This window comes from Callorhinus ursinus, unplaced genomic scaffold (assembly GCF_003265705.2).
Source record: "Callorhinus ursinus isolate GAN/ISIS: 27379988/994484 unplaced genomic scaffold, GSC_fseal_2.0 scaffold27, whole genome shotgun sequence".
NCBI lineage: Eukaryota > Metazoa > Chordata > Mammalia > Carnivora > Otariidae > Callorhinus > Callorhinus ursinus.
In genome coordinates, this window is record NW_027397089.1 from 4,495,612 (window position 1) to 4,514,009 (window position 18,398).

General features: G+C 36.3%; 1 protein-coding gene across 1 annotated transcript in view; it reads left to right on the forward strand.

Moving 5' to 3' along the window:
* The window catches only part of IPO8 (importin 8), a 71,757-nt gene that overhangs the window by 17,215 nt on the left and 36,144 nt on the right, over positions 1-18,398 (forward strand). Inside the window, exons 6-16 of the mRNA XM_025879751.2 lie at positions 1,763-1,852; positions 3,021-3,115; positions 3,750-3,834; positions 7,127-7,261; positions 8,864-8,963; positions 11,607-11,683; positions 11,947-12,063; positions 12,480-12,569; positions 14,460-14,625; positions 15,605-15,765; positions 16,602-16,727. Coding sequence (XP_025735536.1) covers positions 1,763-1,852; positions 3,021-3,115; positions 3,750-3,834; positions 7,127-7,261; positions 8,864-8,963; positions 11,607-11,683; positions 11,947-12,063; positions 12,480-12,569; positions 14,460-14,625; positions 15,605-15,765; positions 16,602-16,727 — 1,242 coding nt within the window. The remainder of the gene's footprint in view (positions 1-1,762; positions 1,853-3,020; positions 3,116-3,749; positions 3,835-7,126; positions 7,262-8,863; positions 8,964-11,606; positions 11,684-11,946; positions 12,064-12,479; positions 12,570-14,459; positions 14,626-15,604; positions 15,766-16,601; positions 16,728-18,398) is intronic.

Consider the following 18,398-nt stretch of genomic DNA (forward strand, 5'->3'; position numbering starts at 1 on the left):
TCACTTCAATAAAGATTTATATTTTTAGACTCCTCTTTTAAACTTTTTTTTTAAAGATTTGTTTATTTCAGAGAGAAGGAGACAGTGAGAGAGAGTTGGGGGGGGAGGAGCAGGAGGGAGAGGGAGAGAGAGACTCTCAAGCAGGCTCTGCACTCAGCATGGAGTCCGATGCGAGGCTTGATCTCACCACCCTCACCACCCTGAGATCAAGACCTGAGTTGAAACCAGGAGTAAGACGCTCAACTGACTGTATCACCCAGGCGCCTCATCTTTCAAACTTTTAATAGAGGATGGTCTGAGGTAATTTTTTTTTCCTTTCAGGTTAGCAGGGAGAGGGAAGGGCCTCTCCCCCTGCTCATGCTCTCTCTCTCTCTGTATCTCTGCGTCTCAAATGAATAAATAAAATCTTTAAAAAAAAAAAAAGTGTGACACAATTGACTTTGTCTAAGTAGCATTTCTTAAATGTTTATTGTGTGCAGGGCACATAGATGTTCCGTACATACTTCAGAATTCAGTTTGTCCAGAAGTGAACTCCTCGTCACTCACCCACTAACCCAGAATCTGTCCCTCCTCTGCTCCCCATCTCAAGCCCCAGCAGCTCCCCATTGCACTGAAACTGGGAACTTCTCAACACAGCCTACAGCCCTCATCTCTCTATCTCATCCTTTACCGTTCTTACCTGTCTACTTCATGCTCCGGCCGTACTGGAATTCCTTCAGCTCCATGGATAGCTCATGCCTTCTCTCTCTCTGAGCCTCTGAGGTTCTGTCTGGAGCACTCTTGTCCTTTATGGCTGGCCAATTCGTGCTCTTTCTCCAGGTCTCAGCTCGTGTGTAACTTCTAGAAAGATGTCCCTGATACCACCAGCCTGGATGAGGTGATCCCCTTATGTGTGCCTTTAACAATATTGTACTGTTTTTGTCTGTGTTGTATATCATACCATATTGTAATTCCTTGTCCATATATGTGTTTTCCCCATAGTGTGTAAGCTTTGTGAGGACAGAGACTGTGCCTCTTACTTGTCATTATGTCCTTAGCATGTAGCAGGTTTTGAAATGAATGGACGCAGAGGCACTGTGTCTTACAGGAGTGGAACTCATGGTGTAACAGGGGAGGCCCACAGTGATAACAGTAGTTGTGGTGTGATGCTGCAGTGTAGAGAAAGTAACTGAAGAATATGTTTATGAGGTAAAGATTTTCATTAAAGTGGTTAAAATGAGTTCTCACTATAAAAAAAGGGTAATTATAGGAGGTGTTGACCTTATTTTAGTAATCATTTCACTGTATATATGTGTGTGTGTGTGTGTGTGTGTGTGTGTGTATCAGATTATCACATTGCATATCTTCTGCTCACACAATGTTACATGTCAATGGTATCTCAATAAAGCTGGGGAAAAAGTGGTTACAGTGAAAAGCTTGACACACAAAGGGGTAAATGGTAAAAATCACTTCTCTAGAATCTCATGCTGAATAAATGAAACTTTACTGTATTAAAGTTTTTTTTATTTAAACAAGTAGCCCAGAGAAAACAGTTCATGGCATGCATATTTCACATATCCCTGGATTTTCAAAATTTTAATTTATTTGCGTATGTTTATAGATCTATTTTAAGTTAAATTTTAGGTTAAGCCATATGAGATTACTATTTTCATGGTCAAATGTTAGCCATTTCATATATTTGAACCTTTGAATATAGATGAAATTGCTGGCTTTTTTGGAGGGGAGGTATTATTGTTTGATGATGATGTTCTTCTGTTTTCAGTATGCATTGCCTCTTCAACTAGTGAATAACCAAACCATGACTGCGTGGATGGAGATCTTTCGAACTATTATTGACAGGACGGTTCCTCCTGTAAGAAAGGGCTTCTTGTTGAGAAAAATTGGGAAAACTCGTGTTTGGGATATTTATGGTAGACTGATTGATTATCCTGGCTTGCTGTTTGGAAAAAAATTACTGTTGTAATAAAAATAGTAATATCTACTCATTTTTATAAAGTTTAGATAAGCAAAATTAATCAAATAACTATAATCTCACTAAAGATGATAAAAACCATTTTTAAAACTTGGTATTTATTCTTTGGGCCTTTTTTTCCCCCTGGGTCTATATATGGCCACATTTTATTTATAAAAATTTATATATTAAATATAAAAATATTTAGGTCCTGTTTTGAAATTTTCACTCAAAATCTCATAAATATTTTTTATGATTATGAATGTTTTTAAACTGTCGTTTTTATGGAGTGTTTCATTTGCTGGACATTTAGGTGGCTTTAGGGTATTAGCGTAACTATAAGGATGTAGTTAAATATTTATGCACATACATGATTATTTTCTTTGGATAAACTCCTAGAAGTGTTTAGGGCTTTGACAAGTCTTGTAAAGTGCTCTCTAGAAATATTGCCCTGGCTTATACTTTAATAAATAGGGACTTGTTCTTAAGTTTGCCAGTTTGATAGGTGAAAGATGGTGTCTCATTTTTATCTGTAATAACAATGATGCTGTATGTCACTTACCAGATTAACTCAATAATTAGTCAAAATAACTAAATTAAAGTACATATTTTTAAATTTAAGCTTGTCTTCAAATGTGCGGTATTCTTTCTTTTATCCGTACACTGGGACAAATTATACTGAGGTTTACTTTATATACAAAATGCACAGAACTTAGAGAACAGATCAGTGAATTTTGACAAACATACACCCATGTTACTATTATTCAGATCAAGATATAAAACCTTTCTGTTATCCCAGAGTTTCCTCAAGGGACATGGTGTTTTGTATTTAGTTTTCCATTATTTGGGCCTTTTGAAGATAGGAGATAAATGCGAACAACAGCATTAGTTAGTTGAAATTTGCTTTGCTTATTTAATTCCTACATAGCAGTCTGTAAGTAAGAATTTGCTTTTGCAATCTAAACTCACATTTAGTATTATTTAATCTATAACAAGATTTATTCTGCCTTTGTTGTTTGCATAAACCTTTTTATTCAGAAATTTAATCTGGGTGTTTCTGTCCTCTTAGGAGACTCTGCAGATTGATGAGGATGATAGACCAGAACTAGTCTGGTGGAAGTGTAAGAAATGGGCACTGCATATTGTAGCTCGTCTCTTCGAACGGTAATTCTGTTTATTAGATTTACGATCTTATGATCAATACCTCAGCATTGGATGTCATAAAACTGGATAGGTCCCTTGATGCTCCACAGTAGATCATTATTTGTCTTTAAAAGCCATAGTGGGCCAAAAAAAAAAAAAAAGTCACCTTCTGTTTTAAGGTAGGCTTAACTGTACGTTGGCTTTGAGATCATAATGATGTGGACAGTCTTCTCTGGATTTCTGTTCTTCTGTGAGAAAAGAATGGAGACATGACATTGTTTAGCTCATTGGAAATATGTAGGAATTGTACAGGAAGGCTGTACAATTGCATGGCTACTCAGCTCCAGAGGAAAGTTAGTCAATTTGAATTACAGAAACATTTATTAAAAAAAGTCAGATATAACATTTTTATTTGTGATATGTGCCCTTTAGAAACTCTTCGTTAAGTAGGTGGAAGCCTCTGTCTGAAATTTTAAGTATGGCCCAGAATCTAAGTACAAGCTCATCATGATTTCATCTTGGGGCTTGTGGAAAAGGGGAAAGTGTTAGTTTTCTGCCCAAATAGATCTTTCAGCAAGGGGCTGTATTTAAACTAGTGAGCATGCTTTGTTTTAAAAATTTGTAGTATTTAAACATTTTCTCTTTGTATTTTAAGATATGGAAGCCCAGGAAATGTCACAAAAGAATACTTTGAATTTTCTGAATTCTTTTTGAAAACCTATGCAGTGGGAATTCAGCAGGTAATAAACGTATGCTTTTTAAATGGAAATGCTTATTATTGAAAGTAGTTAAGTCGGGGCACCTCAGTGTTGCAGTTAAGCGTCTGCCTTCGGCTCAGGTCATGATCCTGGAGTCCCCGGATTGAGCCCCATATTGAGCCCTGTATCGGGCTCCCTGCTCATTAGGGAGTCTGCTTCTCTTTCTCTCTCTGCCCCTCTCCCCCCACTTGTGTGCTCTCTTGCACTCTCTCTCTCTCAAATAAATAAATAAAATCTTAAAAAAAAAAAAAGAAAGTTAAGTCCTTTCTATCCATTTAAAAGTAGATTATGGACATATTAATACATTATATATTAATAGGGGATGAAATGGCAGCTCTGGGAATCTAATACAGTGCAATCAGTTTTAGAACCAAATGTCCTAGGGTAGCTTCCACAAGAAGTGTCCTTCCAAACTCCTAGATGCTAGACTCAAACCTTTTAAGCTTGTTGATACTGATGTCACAGTGACCAGTACTTAGATTGGGTTCGTCTGTTAACTCTCTGACCTCTTATGGGTTTCTTATTCTCTATTCCTGTGATCCCCACCTCTTTGTTCTAAGCTTTTATATCAGAAGATTTTTGTAATGAATTGATCTGTGTCAAGAGGGTTGGAGCTCAGAAGTTAAGACCTTCAGCTGGGAACTTACACATTTTTAGGGAAGTTTGGGAACCATTCTGTACAGTGAAAATTAGTTCTTGGGAAATAATCCAAGTTGGTATTAATATTTAAAACCTACAAAGGACATTTGGGTGTGAAGATTGGTTGACCTGTATTGCCATTTAAGTCACATTTTTCTTTATATTTCAACAAAGAAGTTTAATAACTATTCCAGCACTGGCTGTATCAAGACCACAGTGAGGAAGCAAAGATTAATCAAACATCAGATGGTTGGGCGTCTGCCTTCGGCTCAGGTCATGGTCCCAGAGTGCTGGGATCGAGTCCCGCATCGGGCTCCCTGCTCCTTGGGGGCCTGCTTCTCCCTCTGCCTCTCTTTCTCTCTCTCTCTGTCTCTCATGAATAAATAAATAAAATCTTAAAAAAAAATAAAAGCCATTAATGATATAGAGGGTGTTTCTAGATTTTTATAAATCTGTGCATATTAGTCTTCTTTATTGTCAGTGATATCAAGTTAAATACTTCAGTGCTGTCATCATAGATGGAATACTTCCTTTTATGGATGATCATTTCTAAAAAAGTACCTTGCAACAATTCAGGAAACTATGGCTGTAATTTTCTCACAAATTATTTTGTTGGCCCATAAGGCAGTCTGTAGGGAAAAATAGAATAATGATCTGTTAATGAACTAATGAAAATTAGTGAATAAAATGATCCGTTCAGGCATTCTCTATGGAAACTAGGATAATCAGGAAGTGGGTCAGCTCTGTCTTCTGCTGTTTCCACTGCTGTTACACTCAGTAAGCATCCTAAAGTTGATGCCCTCTTGAAGTGTGCTCAGCCCAGTTTTTCCAGGGCCACCTAAACATATGTATGTTGTACATACGTACACTTTCAGATTTCATGGCCTTTCATCCATGTCATAAACTATTTGTACCTTGGTCACTTAAGGTATATATTCCTAGTATTTAAAAATTGTTTTCTTATGAAAAACTGTTCTCCCCTTCACTGTTGTTTCCTCTCCCACCACCTCCACCTTGTAGAAGCCACAGCTGTCTTAGGAAGAAGCATGTGCAATAGCATCCACCTGTAGCTTGCATCGCAGAAAGGGCATCTAAGTGATGGTGGGACTTCTGACAACTTTGACGAACCTGAATTTTACATAACTTGAACTGAATTCATTCTGAGTTTATAAATTCTGTACATGTTTTGAAAGAACTCTTTATTTATTCAGCAGTTCAGTTTTAAGCTTGCTATAATGACATGCTCTGGGACCAGGAATTGGAAGATTGGACTTTGTTGTAGTGCTACCTCTGATGGAGGATCCTTGGGACAGTCACAGCTGCTTTGGGCATGTTTCCTTCCTCATAAATATTTTTTTTTAAATAAGACTTAAAAAATAACTTTTCAGTTTTGTGTTATGTTTACAAAGACTATCTGTGGTCTGAGATTACAAAATAAAATTCTTCGATATTTTCTATTTTCTTCATTTTTAAAGATTTTATTTATTTGAGAGAGAGGGAGAGCACATGAAGGGGGGAGGTTAAGAGGGAGAAGCAGACTCCTCACTGCGCAGGGGGCCCAATGTGGGACTCGATCCCGGGACTCCAGGATCATGACCTGAGCCAAAGGCAGACGCTTAACTGATTGAGCCACCCAGGCGCAGCCCCCCCTCTTTTTTTAAGATCTTATTTATTTGAGAGAGAGAGAGAGAGAGAGTGAGAGCACATAGCAGGAGGAAGGGCAGAGGGAGAAGCAGGCTCCCCACTAAGCAGGGAGCCTGATGTGGGACCCTGGGATCATGACCCGAGCCGAAGGCAGAGGCTTAACTGACTGAGCCACCCAGGCGCTCCTTTAATATTTTCTTCTAGACATCCTGTGCTTTCATTTTTTTGTTGACCTTGCTGAAATAGCTCCCCAGCTGGAATTAATTTTGGTATGGAGTTGAGTTAGGCAGCCGACTTCTTATTTTCATAGAGCTGATTTGTTGTTCTGATACTATTTTTTGGATAACTTACCACTCCTCTTCCAATTTGAAATGCAACTTTATCAAATATTACAGTCTGTTTATGGTGTCTATTGCTTTGTGGTTGTTTTCAGTTTTCACTTAGTGAAGTCTGTTATTATTTCTTTTAATAGGAGTCTTAACTTATTTGAAGAGCTCAGTTACATGGAATAGAGTATAGACTTACTCTGAGTAGTCTAGGTTAGAAGTGGGACAAATGGCTGGAAACTACAGTGAGACACCCTTGAATTCAATATAACATGAACCTAACTAATAATTAAAACTGTCCTTGAGTTTTCTGTTTTTTTTTTTTTTTAGATTTTATTTATTTATTTGACAGAGATAGCACAAGTAGGCAGAGAGGCAGGCAGAGGGAGAGGGAGAAGCAGGCTCCCCTCCGAGCAGCGAGCCTGATGTGGGACTCAATCCAGGACCCTGGGATCATGACTTGAGCTGAAGGCAGCTGCTTAACCGACTGAGCCACCCAGGCGCACCTTGAGTATTGAGTATTCTCACAAAATGTTGATTTCCCCCAGAATCTGTGTTTTTTTTTTTTTTATCTCTATGGATTGTGGGTTTTATGTCATATCTAAAATGCCCCTCCCCTTAACCTTAAAATTATTTATGTTTTCCTGAACTTTTTTTTCCTGTAGGTACTACTAAAAATTTTAGACCAATATAGACAGAAAGAGTATGTAGCCCCCCGTGTTCTTCAGCAAGCATTCAACTATCTTAATCAAGGGATTGTTCATTCTGTCACCTGGAAGCAGATGAAGCCACACATACAGGTTAGTGTCAGGGAATAGCTCTCCGAGATTTTTCTCTGGTTAAGCTAGGTTCTCCAGACAAAGTAGGTTACTCATCCTATATTATATATTTAATATATTTTTGTTTCCATGAATAATTTCAAATGCATGCAGTCTTATATCTGATATGACAGGCTTGGAAATTTAAGTATTTGAGAAGAGTGAGGCCTTCAAGTTTAATGAGTTGTAAGACCTGGAGTCACTTGGTCTTGCTTGGAGTCCCATTTAGCCTCAGTTTCTCTTCTGTTCAGTCAGGAAATATATTTCTGTCCTTATCTAAAGGTTGCTAGGCTCAAATTGGTATTTTATGTGATAGCATTTTGAAAAGAGTCACCAAGACTCTACTAAGGTAGTATTATTTTGCAGGAAATGAAACAAGGTCACTTTCTTTTGTAGGTATGAACTAACAAGGTTTTTATCTCTCTTGGGGATTAAATATGAAGTTTTCTGTTATATCACTTGTTTACCTAAAGATACAATTCAGCTTCATCGTTTAAAGAACAAATGAGAATGAAAAATTATTGGCCATTAATAAATAAATTCTTATTTGCATGTAGATAATTTTGGATAATTCAAAGATGCTAGGAACTGATTTTCCCTCTCAAACTAAGAATTCTTAAATTCTGTAATCTCTATGATAATATCTAAAAAGGAAAATAAATTCTTTTACTTTGCCTTTGGTGTTCAGGATAGAATTTGTTTAGTGTTACCTTATTACTGGTCTTATAAATGTAATATTTTTTGTATTGTTTTCTGTGGACATCTTAATAGTATTTGTCTAAACCCCTTGATCAAATAGTGATAGTTTCTTTGCAATTCATAAAGATACCGATTTCATTTTATATACCGTGTTACAAATTAAGAGTGGATTTTTTTTCTTTACTTGATGCCTTTGGCCTTATTTTTTTACATTTCTGTAAGGTAGGAATAAGAAAAGTCCAGTCCCTTAGTTGAATTTTTTTCTCCTAGAATTTAATTTGGAATAAGTGAGAAGAGATGATCCTATTTTTACATATGTAGTTCTTAAAGCACAAACGGGCTTAGTAGAGCTTTAGCAGCAGAGTACATAGAGGCTATTAGATATTTCTTTTTTCCCCACCTGAAATCTACATTTCTAGAGTAGGAAATTTTTTTGAAAATGGAAGAGGAAAAGAAATTTTAATATTGCTGGTACATTGACATTTAGGGCCAAAATGGAAATATAAAAATGTTCACAATAAGAAACACAATAGTAATATAACCTTGGCTTGATATTTATTTTTCTTTCTTAAAGAATTAAGGTTTGTTAGTAAAACTTTATTAATCACCACTGTTGCTTCAAAGAATAGCATTTCCATTCATCTCTTTCCCTATACTTTTCATCAGTTACTGTTTAAAAGCAATCTTAAGTTTAACTCTTTCTCCCCTGCTCCCGTAGGCTCTTGCTTTCCTGTTTTCCCCTGAGCCAGTGCAAGCTTACCACAAAGATTAATGTAACAGTCTGGAAAACTAACATGATAAAGGCTGTCAGTAAATACGTTATTAATAGTCCCCAAATTTGAATAGCGCATAGCCATTTGTTATTTTGTTTTGTTTTTTTCTCAGAATATCTCTGAAGATGTGATTTTTTCTGTGATGTGTTATAAAGATGAGGATGAAGAGCTGTGGCAAGAAGATCCATATGAGTACATAAGAATGAAATTTGGTAATCAAGATGATTTTATTCCTCATCAGTTCCTGGATATGTAGAGTAATATAACTAAATTTATATTTTTAAGCTGATTTTATTACTTTGTTAAGTTCCCAAAGTTCTGTGTTGCCTGGTAAACTCTGAAACTCATGAGAGTTTGATGTTCTATTGAGCCAATGGACTTGAGGCCTTAGCATGTAGATGTTGGAAAGCCATCTTGGTCATCCCTCTTAGGGGTGCTGAAGCAGTCATGGAACTGTCTACAACTTTTTCTGTGTGATACTGATCTGGAGGGACCATCCCTTTCTGTACCTTTTGGGATACCCATTTGTAGATTGGGTTGTTTGTCGTCTGGGAGATTATTTGGATTTCTCCATATTTTGGGAACACCCCAATTTAGTATGCCTCTTAATCTTAGTGGCTAAGTATTCCACAAGAGAGTGAGAATATCCCTGTGTGGCCCTGTTCTCTGGAGGAAACTTTTCACTTGGATCTTTCTGGAAGTTCCTGAACTGTGTAGGTTGCTTGAGTTCATTCCCTTTTATCCTTGGTTTAAACTAATTGCTTCTTAGAACACTCAGGCACTTCACATAGCAGAATGTTACTTGTGTACCTCTTTCTCCTGCAACTTAGTGCTTTTTGAGGGCAGGGACTTTATCTTGTTTACTTGCTTTATTTTGCATTCTCCATCCCTTCTCTACCTCTCCATTCCTCTACTAGTGCTTGGCTCTAGTCTGCCTTCCATAAACGTTAGAATAAATAATCGATAAAACTAACACTGCCCCAGGCACGTTGAAGATAGTGAGAACGCAGTGCTTTTCCATTGTTGGGCCAGGTGTCTCTGGCTACTTGAGTTAAGCCTGCTGGTAGAGATGCTAGATGATTGGGTTATGTTGCTTTTACAGTGCTTTGTATTTGGTATCATTTGATTCAGTAACCGAGGGAGTGCCTCTTCTCTTAGAGACAAAGTACCCGAGAAGCAAATGACGAGAAACGATATTTACACATCTGACTTATCCCTCCGTTCTACTGTTTCCTTTTGAAAATCATTTTACATATGTATGATTTATTATTTCCCCTTCCTAATGCCTTTGTTTTCCTGGGAGTGGAATGATTAGCCAGTCTTTCTTCTATTTTCAAGGTATTCTTTTAGTGTTTAGTTTGTCTATAATACCTGTGTGTTTTTGTAACGACCAGAGTATTTGTTTAGTGTTCAGAAAGCTACCATTATTTCACTTACTCTTTATGTCAAATAGGATAGTATCTCAGTTTTTAGAAATATAATAATAAAGAGCTGTGAGTGTTGATTGACAGAATTTACATTTTATTGATTAAAAGAGAATATGGATAATTCAAGACTGAAGTGCTTTTTTGAAAAAAATCATTTTCTTTTGTGGACTAGGATATAGTGCCTACTATTTGATATGTATATTTTACTTTTGGATAACTATAGGGAAGAACAGTTACACAATTATGTAGTTTTCTTTTTATATTTTTGTCATTTACAATTATTTGTATGAATGAAGTATTCTTAATCTAAATGCATTGACATTAATAATGTTTTTAGATTTGGTAGAAACTATGAGAGCGCAGGCTCTTGATATTAAGACAGTGTGGGTGCTATTCTGTCTTGGTCCCTTACTCATTGTGTGACTGTGGGCAAGTTACTTAGTCTCTGAGATGCACTGTTTTCAGCTATAAAATCAGCAGTATTAATAGTGTTGGGAGGATTAAGTCGGTTAATACATGTATACTAACTTCTTTAACTGCTTAGAGTAGAATATTAGATGCTTGTAGAATCTTAGCATAGTGCCTGCCAAAGAGTAAGTTCTGGGCACAGTAGGTAATCTCATGAGTATAGTGTCTGGCACTCAATACGTGTTAGTTATTAGTATTATTACATTTGTATTTTATATTTTGGCAGACTTAGATTTGGTTTTATTTTTCTATTTAAGTATGGACATATGAGATACTTTTCCAATATCTGCCTGTTCTGAAATTTGTGAAAATTTTCACGATGTTCAGTGGTGTGTTTTAAATAGGTGTATATTCAATAAATATCCATTGAACACCTGCTGAATCACCTGTTGACAGAGCCAAACGCTGGTCTCGTAGTCCCCCGAGGCTTTTACACTTGTGCTTTCCTTTGTTTGGAGAGCTTTCTTTAGATTTCCGTGTAGAGTTTTCTCCCTCCTTCATTCAATTTCTGCTTAAGTGTTACCCCAACAGAGAATTAAAGAGGCTTTCCCTGACACCATATTTAAACTAGCACTCCATATGTGTATATGTGTGTGTATGTGTATAATCTGTTTCTCTCACCTGAGAACCCTTTTTGTTTGTTCTTTGTATCTCCAGAGCCTTGAGCAGTGCCTGGCACATAGTAAGCACTAAATAAATTTTTGTCCTCAGTGAAACAGATATGCCTAATATATATTGTTCTCTTTAATATGATTGTTTAAAAGGACAACATATAGAGTTTGATAAATAATTGTTGTGCATGGGAGCACTGATGATATATCCTTCACCTTTTTATCTGTAAACCAGTGTCGTATATGGGCAGTTTTATTTTTTTGTTTAGGAGTAGTGGTCAGTCGGGTTCAAAATCTATAATAAATAATTGTAGTTTTGCTAATGTGGTTTAACCTTTTAAAATCCTAGATATTTTTGAAGATTATGCTTCTCCCACCACAGCAGCCCAGACTCTCTTGTATACTGCTGCAAAGAAAAGAAAAGAGGTATATAGTTATTCTTTTTAAGTCCAAAATTGAAACACTAGTTATACCCCTACTATTTAAAAAATTATATTACTCGTTATAATCTGTCACTTGAATGTTTTCCTGTCCTAGTTAGGGAAAAGCGTTATTTTCTTAATTATAATTGCTTGATAAAACACAATAAAATGGCTTTACTTTTGAAAATTTGTGTATCATACTTAATACTGTAGTAGTAAGGGAGTGAGAGCTCACATAGACTAAAATGGATTCTTCTGTTTCTCTAGGTGTTGCCCAAAATGATGGCATTTTGTTATCAAATCCTAACAGACCCGAACTTTAACCCAAGGAAGAAAGATGGAGCCCTGCATGTGATTGGTTCCCTGGCTGATATTTTATTGAAGGTCAGGCTACTCATAATATAATTTACTTAAGCACAGGCAAATGAGAGAATATGAAAGTTGTGAATAATTTAAAACCCATGACTGCTTCTGCATAGTTGACTGTAAACATCCTTTTTTCTGTCACTTGTTTCTTTAATTAAAAAGAGAATTTCACTTTTGTCAGTTTTTCAGTGTGAAACTGTTGCCATATGAGAAAAGGATACAAAATGACTAGTGTTATTTATTGCTACAAAAATCAATCAGTATCAAATTATATGTAAGGTACTGTTTCTGTCTTGTTTTAAAATATTCAATATGTAGATCAAATAATTTTATAAAATTGTACATAGAAGTATATTAAGCATAATTATTAGTTTTGATTTTTATATATGAACAAGGCATCGCTAAGTTGAAACTTCATTTCTGCTTCCTTACAGAAGAGTTTATTCAAGGACCAAATGGAGTTGTTGCTGCAGAATCATGTATTTCCGTTACTATTGTCTAACCTGGGCTATCTTCGAGCTAGAGTAAGTTTTCCATATTTCCATTATGTATCTTTTTTTTTTTTCCATTATGTATCTTAAAGTGTTCATTTGAGGGGCACCCGGCTAGCTCAGTCAGAAAAGCATGCAACTCGATGTTGGGGTCATGTGGGGATTGTGGGTTTGAGACCCACACTGGTGTAGAGATTATTAAAAAAAATAAACTTAAAAAAATTTTCATTGGTAAGATAATTATTGAACTAAATGTTTTTGGATAAATTGACCTTTTACCACATATTGGGATAAAATGAAGTCAATTAGAATGTCCCTTATGGTCCCCCAAGCTAATAAAAAACAAACTAGTAAATAAGGGATTTACGGATTTTAATTCCAGCTGCTTTAAATGTTAATCCTAGCCCTACTTGCTGCATTTGTAACACGTGCAGGGAGAGGGATGATGTTACAGCAATAATACAATGTAAATTTGTAAACTGATTAATTTTCAGTGTCTAAAACAGCATGAAATTCTAGTTTGGCTAAAAACTTGATTAGTATAAATTGTATATTAGGTTGATATATATGCCTTAGAAAAATAGAGAAAATAATAATCCATTTAAACTTATTCATGTTCTAAGTGTATATTACTTCTGAAATCAATATCTTTTATGGAGAAATAAAAATAGAACATTAATTCAAGAGCCTAGTATTTATCTTTATAACTACATCAACACAAAGAATGTCTTGCTATAAAGAACATATGTTAACAATGTCTTACACACAAAAGCATTTTATAAACAGAAGGCAATGTTCACTGGGGAAGTATTTGGGCACATGAAGATTAGAGGTGCAGAGGGCATACAGGTTTTTTATAGGTAGGCTGTTGTCTTTGACAGGCTCTATGAATTGTAACTCTCTTGCTAAAAAGTCTTTGGCGATTCAAATTACCAGTAATTGTGTTGTATGTACATAGAGAATTAAAGTAATAATATGATTCTGTGGTCTAGTAGTTTAAAACTTGGTAACCTCTAGAAGGTTTAAAATTCTTCATACCTCAGGGGCGCCTGGGTGGCTCAGTCGTTAAGCGTCTGCCTTCAGCTCAGGTCATGATCCCAGGGTCCTGGGATCGAGCCCCGCATCGGGCTCCCTACTCTGCGGGAGGCCTGCTTCTCCCTCTACCATTCCTCCTGCTTGTGTTCCCTCTCGCTATGTCTCTCTCTGGCAAATAAATAAATAAATAAATCTTTAAAAAAAAAATTCTTCATACTTTATATGAGCAAAAAAAAAAAAAAAGGAACCTTGCTAAATCCTGATGCTAGTTAGGGAAAATAATGTTTCATTTGTTTGCTGTGAAGGCCAGCAAAAGAAAGTCAAACATTGGTTTGTAGTAGCTCTTACATATAACTAAATAACAAATTAGTTATGAATCATAATATTTATTAAGCTTGAACAGGATTTCTTTTTTCAGAGACACTTAATTTGGTTCCATTTTCTTTTCCTTGTGAAAAAATTCATATAGATAATTTAGAAGTTACAAAACTGCCTTTTTTTTTTAATATTTTATTTATTTACTTGCCAGAGGGAGACACAGCGAGAGAGGGGACACAAGCAGAGGGAGTGGGAGAGGGAGAAGCAGACTTCCCGCTGAGCAGGGAGCCCAATGTGGGGCTTGATCCCAGGACTCTGGGATCACAACCCGAGCCGAAAGCAGACGCCTAACAACTGAGCCACCCAGGTGCCCCCAATACTGCCTTTTTAAATAAAAAAATGGGAGATCCAGAAGTTAGCAACCAAGGCTAATATGCTACCCTCCCAAAACAAACAGTACTTGGTAGAGTTAACTATATTTTACTTAGTAAGAAGTTCCTTTATGCGTGACTTTATTATAGAATGCCATAATCCTAATAGTTCCATACTTAATTTCTTTTTCTAACATAGTCCTGTTGGGTACTTCATGCATTCAGTTCTTTGAAGTTTCATAATGAGCTCAATCTAAGAAATGCAGTTGAATTGGCAAAGAAGAGCCTGATTGAAGATAAGGAGATGCCTGTCAAAGTTGAAGCTGCCCTTGCTCTCCAGTCATTAATTTCTAACCAGACACAAGGTAAAGCCAAAAATACCTTTTAGGAGGTTTATTCTATTTTTATTTTTGACATAGTCTTCTCAAATAGTTTCTTTACTTCCTTCCCTAATAAGGATGATTCTCTGTGTCTTAAGGTGCAGGGTTTAGATTTCTGAGCCTTTGTCCCCTCAGAATTTTATAGAATTTTATTCTTCCCCTTTTCTGGTTTCCAGAAAAATTTTAGATTAGGAAATAAGTTGGTAATCATTGGGCACTGGGGTATACTGGGAATCCAGTGACCTGGTGTCTAGTTTTGATTGTGCTACTAGGTTGCTGTGTCAACTTGGGCAAGGCACACCATATGTCAAGGGTTAGATAGCCATATATTTAAATTCACGGGCTTGGACTAGGTGGCCTCAGGAGTCCTTTCAATTCTAGGATTCTATGATTCTACTAGTTGTGAAAGTAGCAAGTGGTATTTCTAGTGAGTGATAACACAGATAAATCATTTGTTTGTTTAGAAGATTATTGTTTAAAGTTCAGGTTAACCCTTGAAGGTAAATTCAGTTTTATGAAGAACATGAACCTAGTTTACTTCTATTCAACAGTGTTTCAGTGGATATTGTACAGGATATGTGGTGGGGAACGGGCACCATCAATATTGGGCATAGTTTTTATGTACATGATTTTTTTTATGCTTGTATCTTGATGTCATATACATGTCCTATAAATCATGCTGATGATAGAGCATTTGTATAATTAGAATTTCTCAATGAAAGCTTTTGAAATTTTGGGTAGGACAGTTCTTTCCCATGTGTAGGTTGATGCCCCAATTACTTAAAGGGAAGTGGATATATTGGTGAAGATTATTTTGGTACAGCTTTGTGTCTTATTTACCATAGAGCAAGTATCTGCCAAGAATCTATTACTCTGTGTCACTTTACCTTGTGACCAAGTTAATTCCTTTCACCACTTGTGAATGCCTAAATTTTTATGGATTTTGTTTGTTTTGTTGCATTAGCTAAGGAATATATGAAGCCACACGTAAGGCCTATCATGCAGGAGCTGTTGCACATTGTTAGAGAGACAGAAAATGATGATGTTACTAATGTTATCCAGAAGATGATATGTGAATATAGTCAAGAAGTAGCCTCAATTGCTGTTGATATGACCCAACATTTGGTAAGAATGGGCAAAGTTTTATGTTAGTTTGAAAGTAAATTCATCCTTGAATAATAAAAATAAAAAGCCTTGACTTATCTGAATAAATTAAATTCCAAAATTTGGAGTTTAGTTTTATAAGCCTTTGAAATGTTAATATAAAGATGTTTGCCCTAATAATTCTGACAGTTGTTAATTTCTGTGGTCAGTTGGACTTAAATCTAATAACATTGGGATCATTTCATCTGTAGTATTTTGGGATTTCATAATGATATGCTTTGATGTGAGCCTTCTAAATTTTCACTTTCTGAGCTTTGAATCTGGAAACTCAGTTTTGGGCAATTTCTTACTTATTTGATTACTTACTTATTTGATTAATTTCTCCCTACCATTTTTTCCCCCTGTTCTATAGTTCTGATATGAAATATTGGGTCAGGACTGAGTCTTTAATTTTCCTACCTTTTTTCTCCTGTCTTCCATGTCTGTTTTTTTTGGTTTCATTTTCTGGGTGATTTCTTGACTTTGTCTTCTACCTTTTACCAAATTTTTCATTTGACTATTGGCAGATTTCACTTTTTCTCAGACTTTGAATTTATTTGTTTAATGATAACCAGAAGTTTTAGCTATCTAATTGTTGTAACTAATGTATATTCCACTCTAGTGATTAGATAAGGAAAAAATGGCCATATTTTAAACATACAGTTTCTGTCATTGATTTACTCGGCAAAGTATATAACTTAAGTTTGAGCAAGGCTGACATCTAGATGAGTGCCCCTGCCTTTTTATTAACTTGTATCAACAGCGAGGGATAGCTATAACAGTACTGATTGTTGAATATGTGTATGTTATGTTCATAGGCTGAGATATTTGGCAAAGTTCTTCAAAGTGATGAATATGAAGAAATTGAAGACAAAACAGTAATGGCTATGGGAATTTTACATACTATTGATACTATCTTGACAGTTGTAGAAGATCATAAAGAGGTGGGATTTCTTTATGTTTTATTATGTCATTGTAATAACATTAACTGAAATTTACATGATCAATGGTCATGACTTTAAAATTGCTATTTTGTTATGTTGCTAGATTTTAAAAATTACCTTCAAATATTAAAAGAACATACTAAAATAATTGAAGGGGGAATATTACATATTGTTGTAAGATACATAGTATATTCCTTTGTATTAAACTGAATTTAGTTTATCACATCTGCTATGTTCTAGGCTAGGTTGTTGGGGAATATCAAGTTGAATAAGACATGAGCTCTGCCTTGTGGAACCCACAGTCTAGTCTTCTCAGTAGAGAGAGAGAGCCATTCAATCACAGTGGCAGATATTAAATAATGGAACAAATTCAAATGTAAGAAACATCATGAGAATGGAAGGGAAGAAGAGCTTAAAACATCATCTTTCCTAAACTGAATTCCAGAAGAATATTGGGATAAGAATTTGTGCAGACACTTATTAAGTGCTTTCCCCTCTATTAGCTGATAGAATTTTACTAATGTTACTATGCGATCACTAGAGCAAGTAAATGGTAGTGTCCCTGTGCAGAAGTGGAAAACAAGTTTAGGTGGTATTGAGAGACTTGCTCACAGCCACAGAGTTTTGGGTTTGCAGTCAGATTATTCTGATAATATATCCATTCATCTCCACCCGAAACCTTCTGCTCTCCTCCCCAAGCATTACATAGCCTCTCCTTAAATCAGATTTAAGTTCGTTACTTCTGTGAGCTCAAGCTGACTTGCTCGGCAATGGCGGCAGCTCCTGTTTTGAACAGTGTGACTTAGGAAGCAGGTGCCGGTTCTTTAAATAGTATTGTTAAACCCTGTGGCTGTTGATTTATCCTGTGTTTATCACATACCAATGGAAGAGTACCAGATTCTTTTTTTTTATTTTAAAATATTTTATTTATTTATTTGACAGAGAGAGAGAGACAGCGAGAGAGGGAACACAAGCAGGGGGAGTGGGAGAGGGAGAAGCAGGCTTCCTGTCGAGCAGGGAGCCCAATGTGGGGCTCGATCTCAGGACGCTGAGGTCATGACCTGAGCCGAAGGCAGCCGCTTAATGACTGAGCCACCCAGATGCCCTGATTACCAGATTCTTTTTTTTTTTAAGACTTTTTATTTATTGATTTGACACAGAGAGAGAGATCGTGAGAGAGCGAGAGAGAGAGAGAGAGCACAAGCATGGGGAGCGGCAGGCAGGCAGAGGGAGAGGGAGAAGCAGGCTCCCGGCCGAGCAGGGAGCCCGATGTGGGCTCGATCCCAGAACGCTGGAGTCATGACCTGAGCTGAAGGCCGCTTAATTGACTGAGCCACCCAGGCGCCCCTGATTACCAGATTCTTAAAAACAGTTTGATATTCTTTTCCTGGGCAGGCCTCCTTCACCTAAAAGGCTGAATGTGAATTTTTACTTCCATATTCGTTATTTTGTTTTATTTTTGTATCCTTGTTAAAACTGTATGGGCCATTCAGAACAGTGAGATGTTCCAAATTACATTACAGTAAGTATACCTAAGGATAATTCTTTCGCCTTATATGCAGAACTTGTATTTTAAATTTGGAGAGACCTTAGAATCCCCTAGTCCAGTTTTCCAGAATATGTGTGTGTGGAGGATGGGCAGCAGGATCAGTTTGAAAATAAAATAGTATT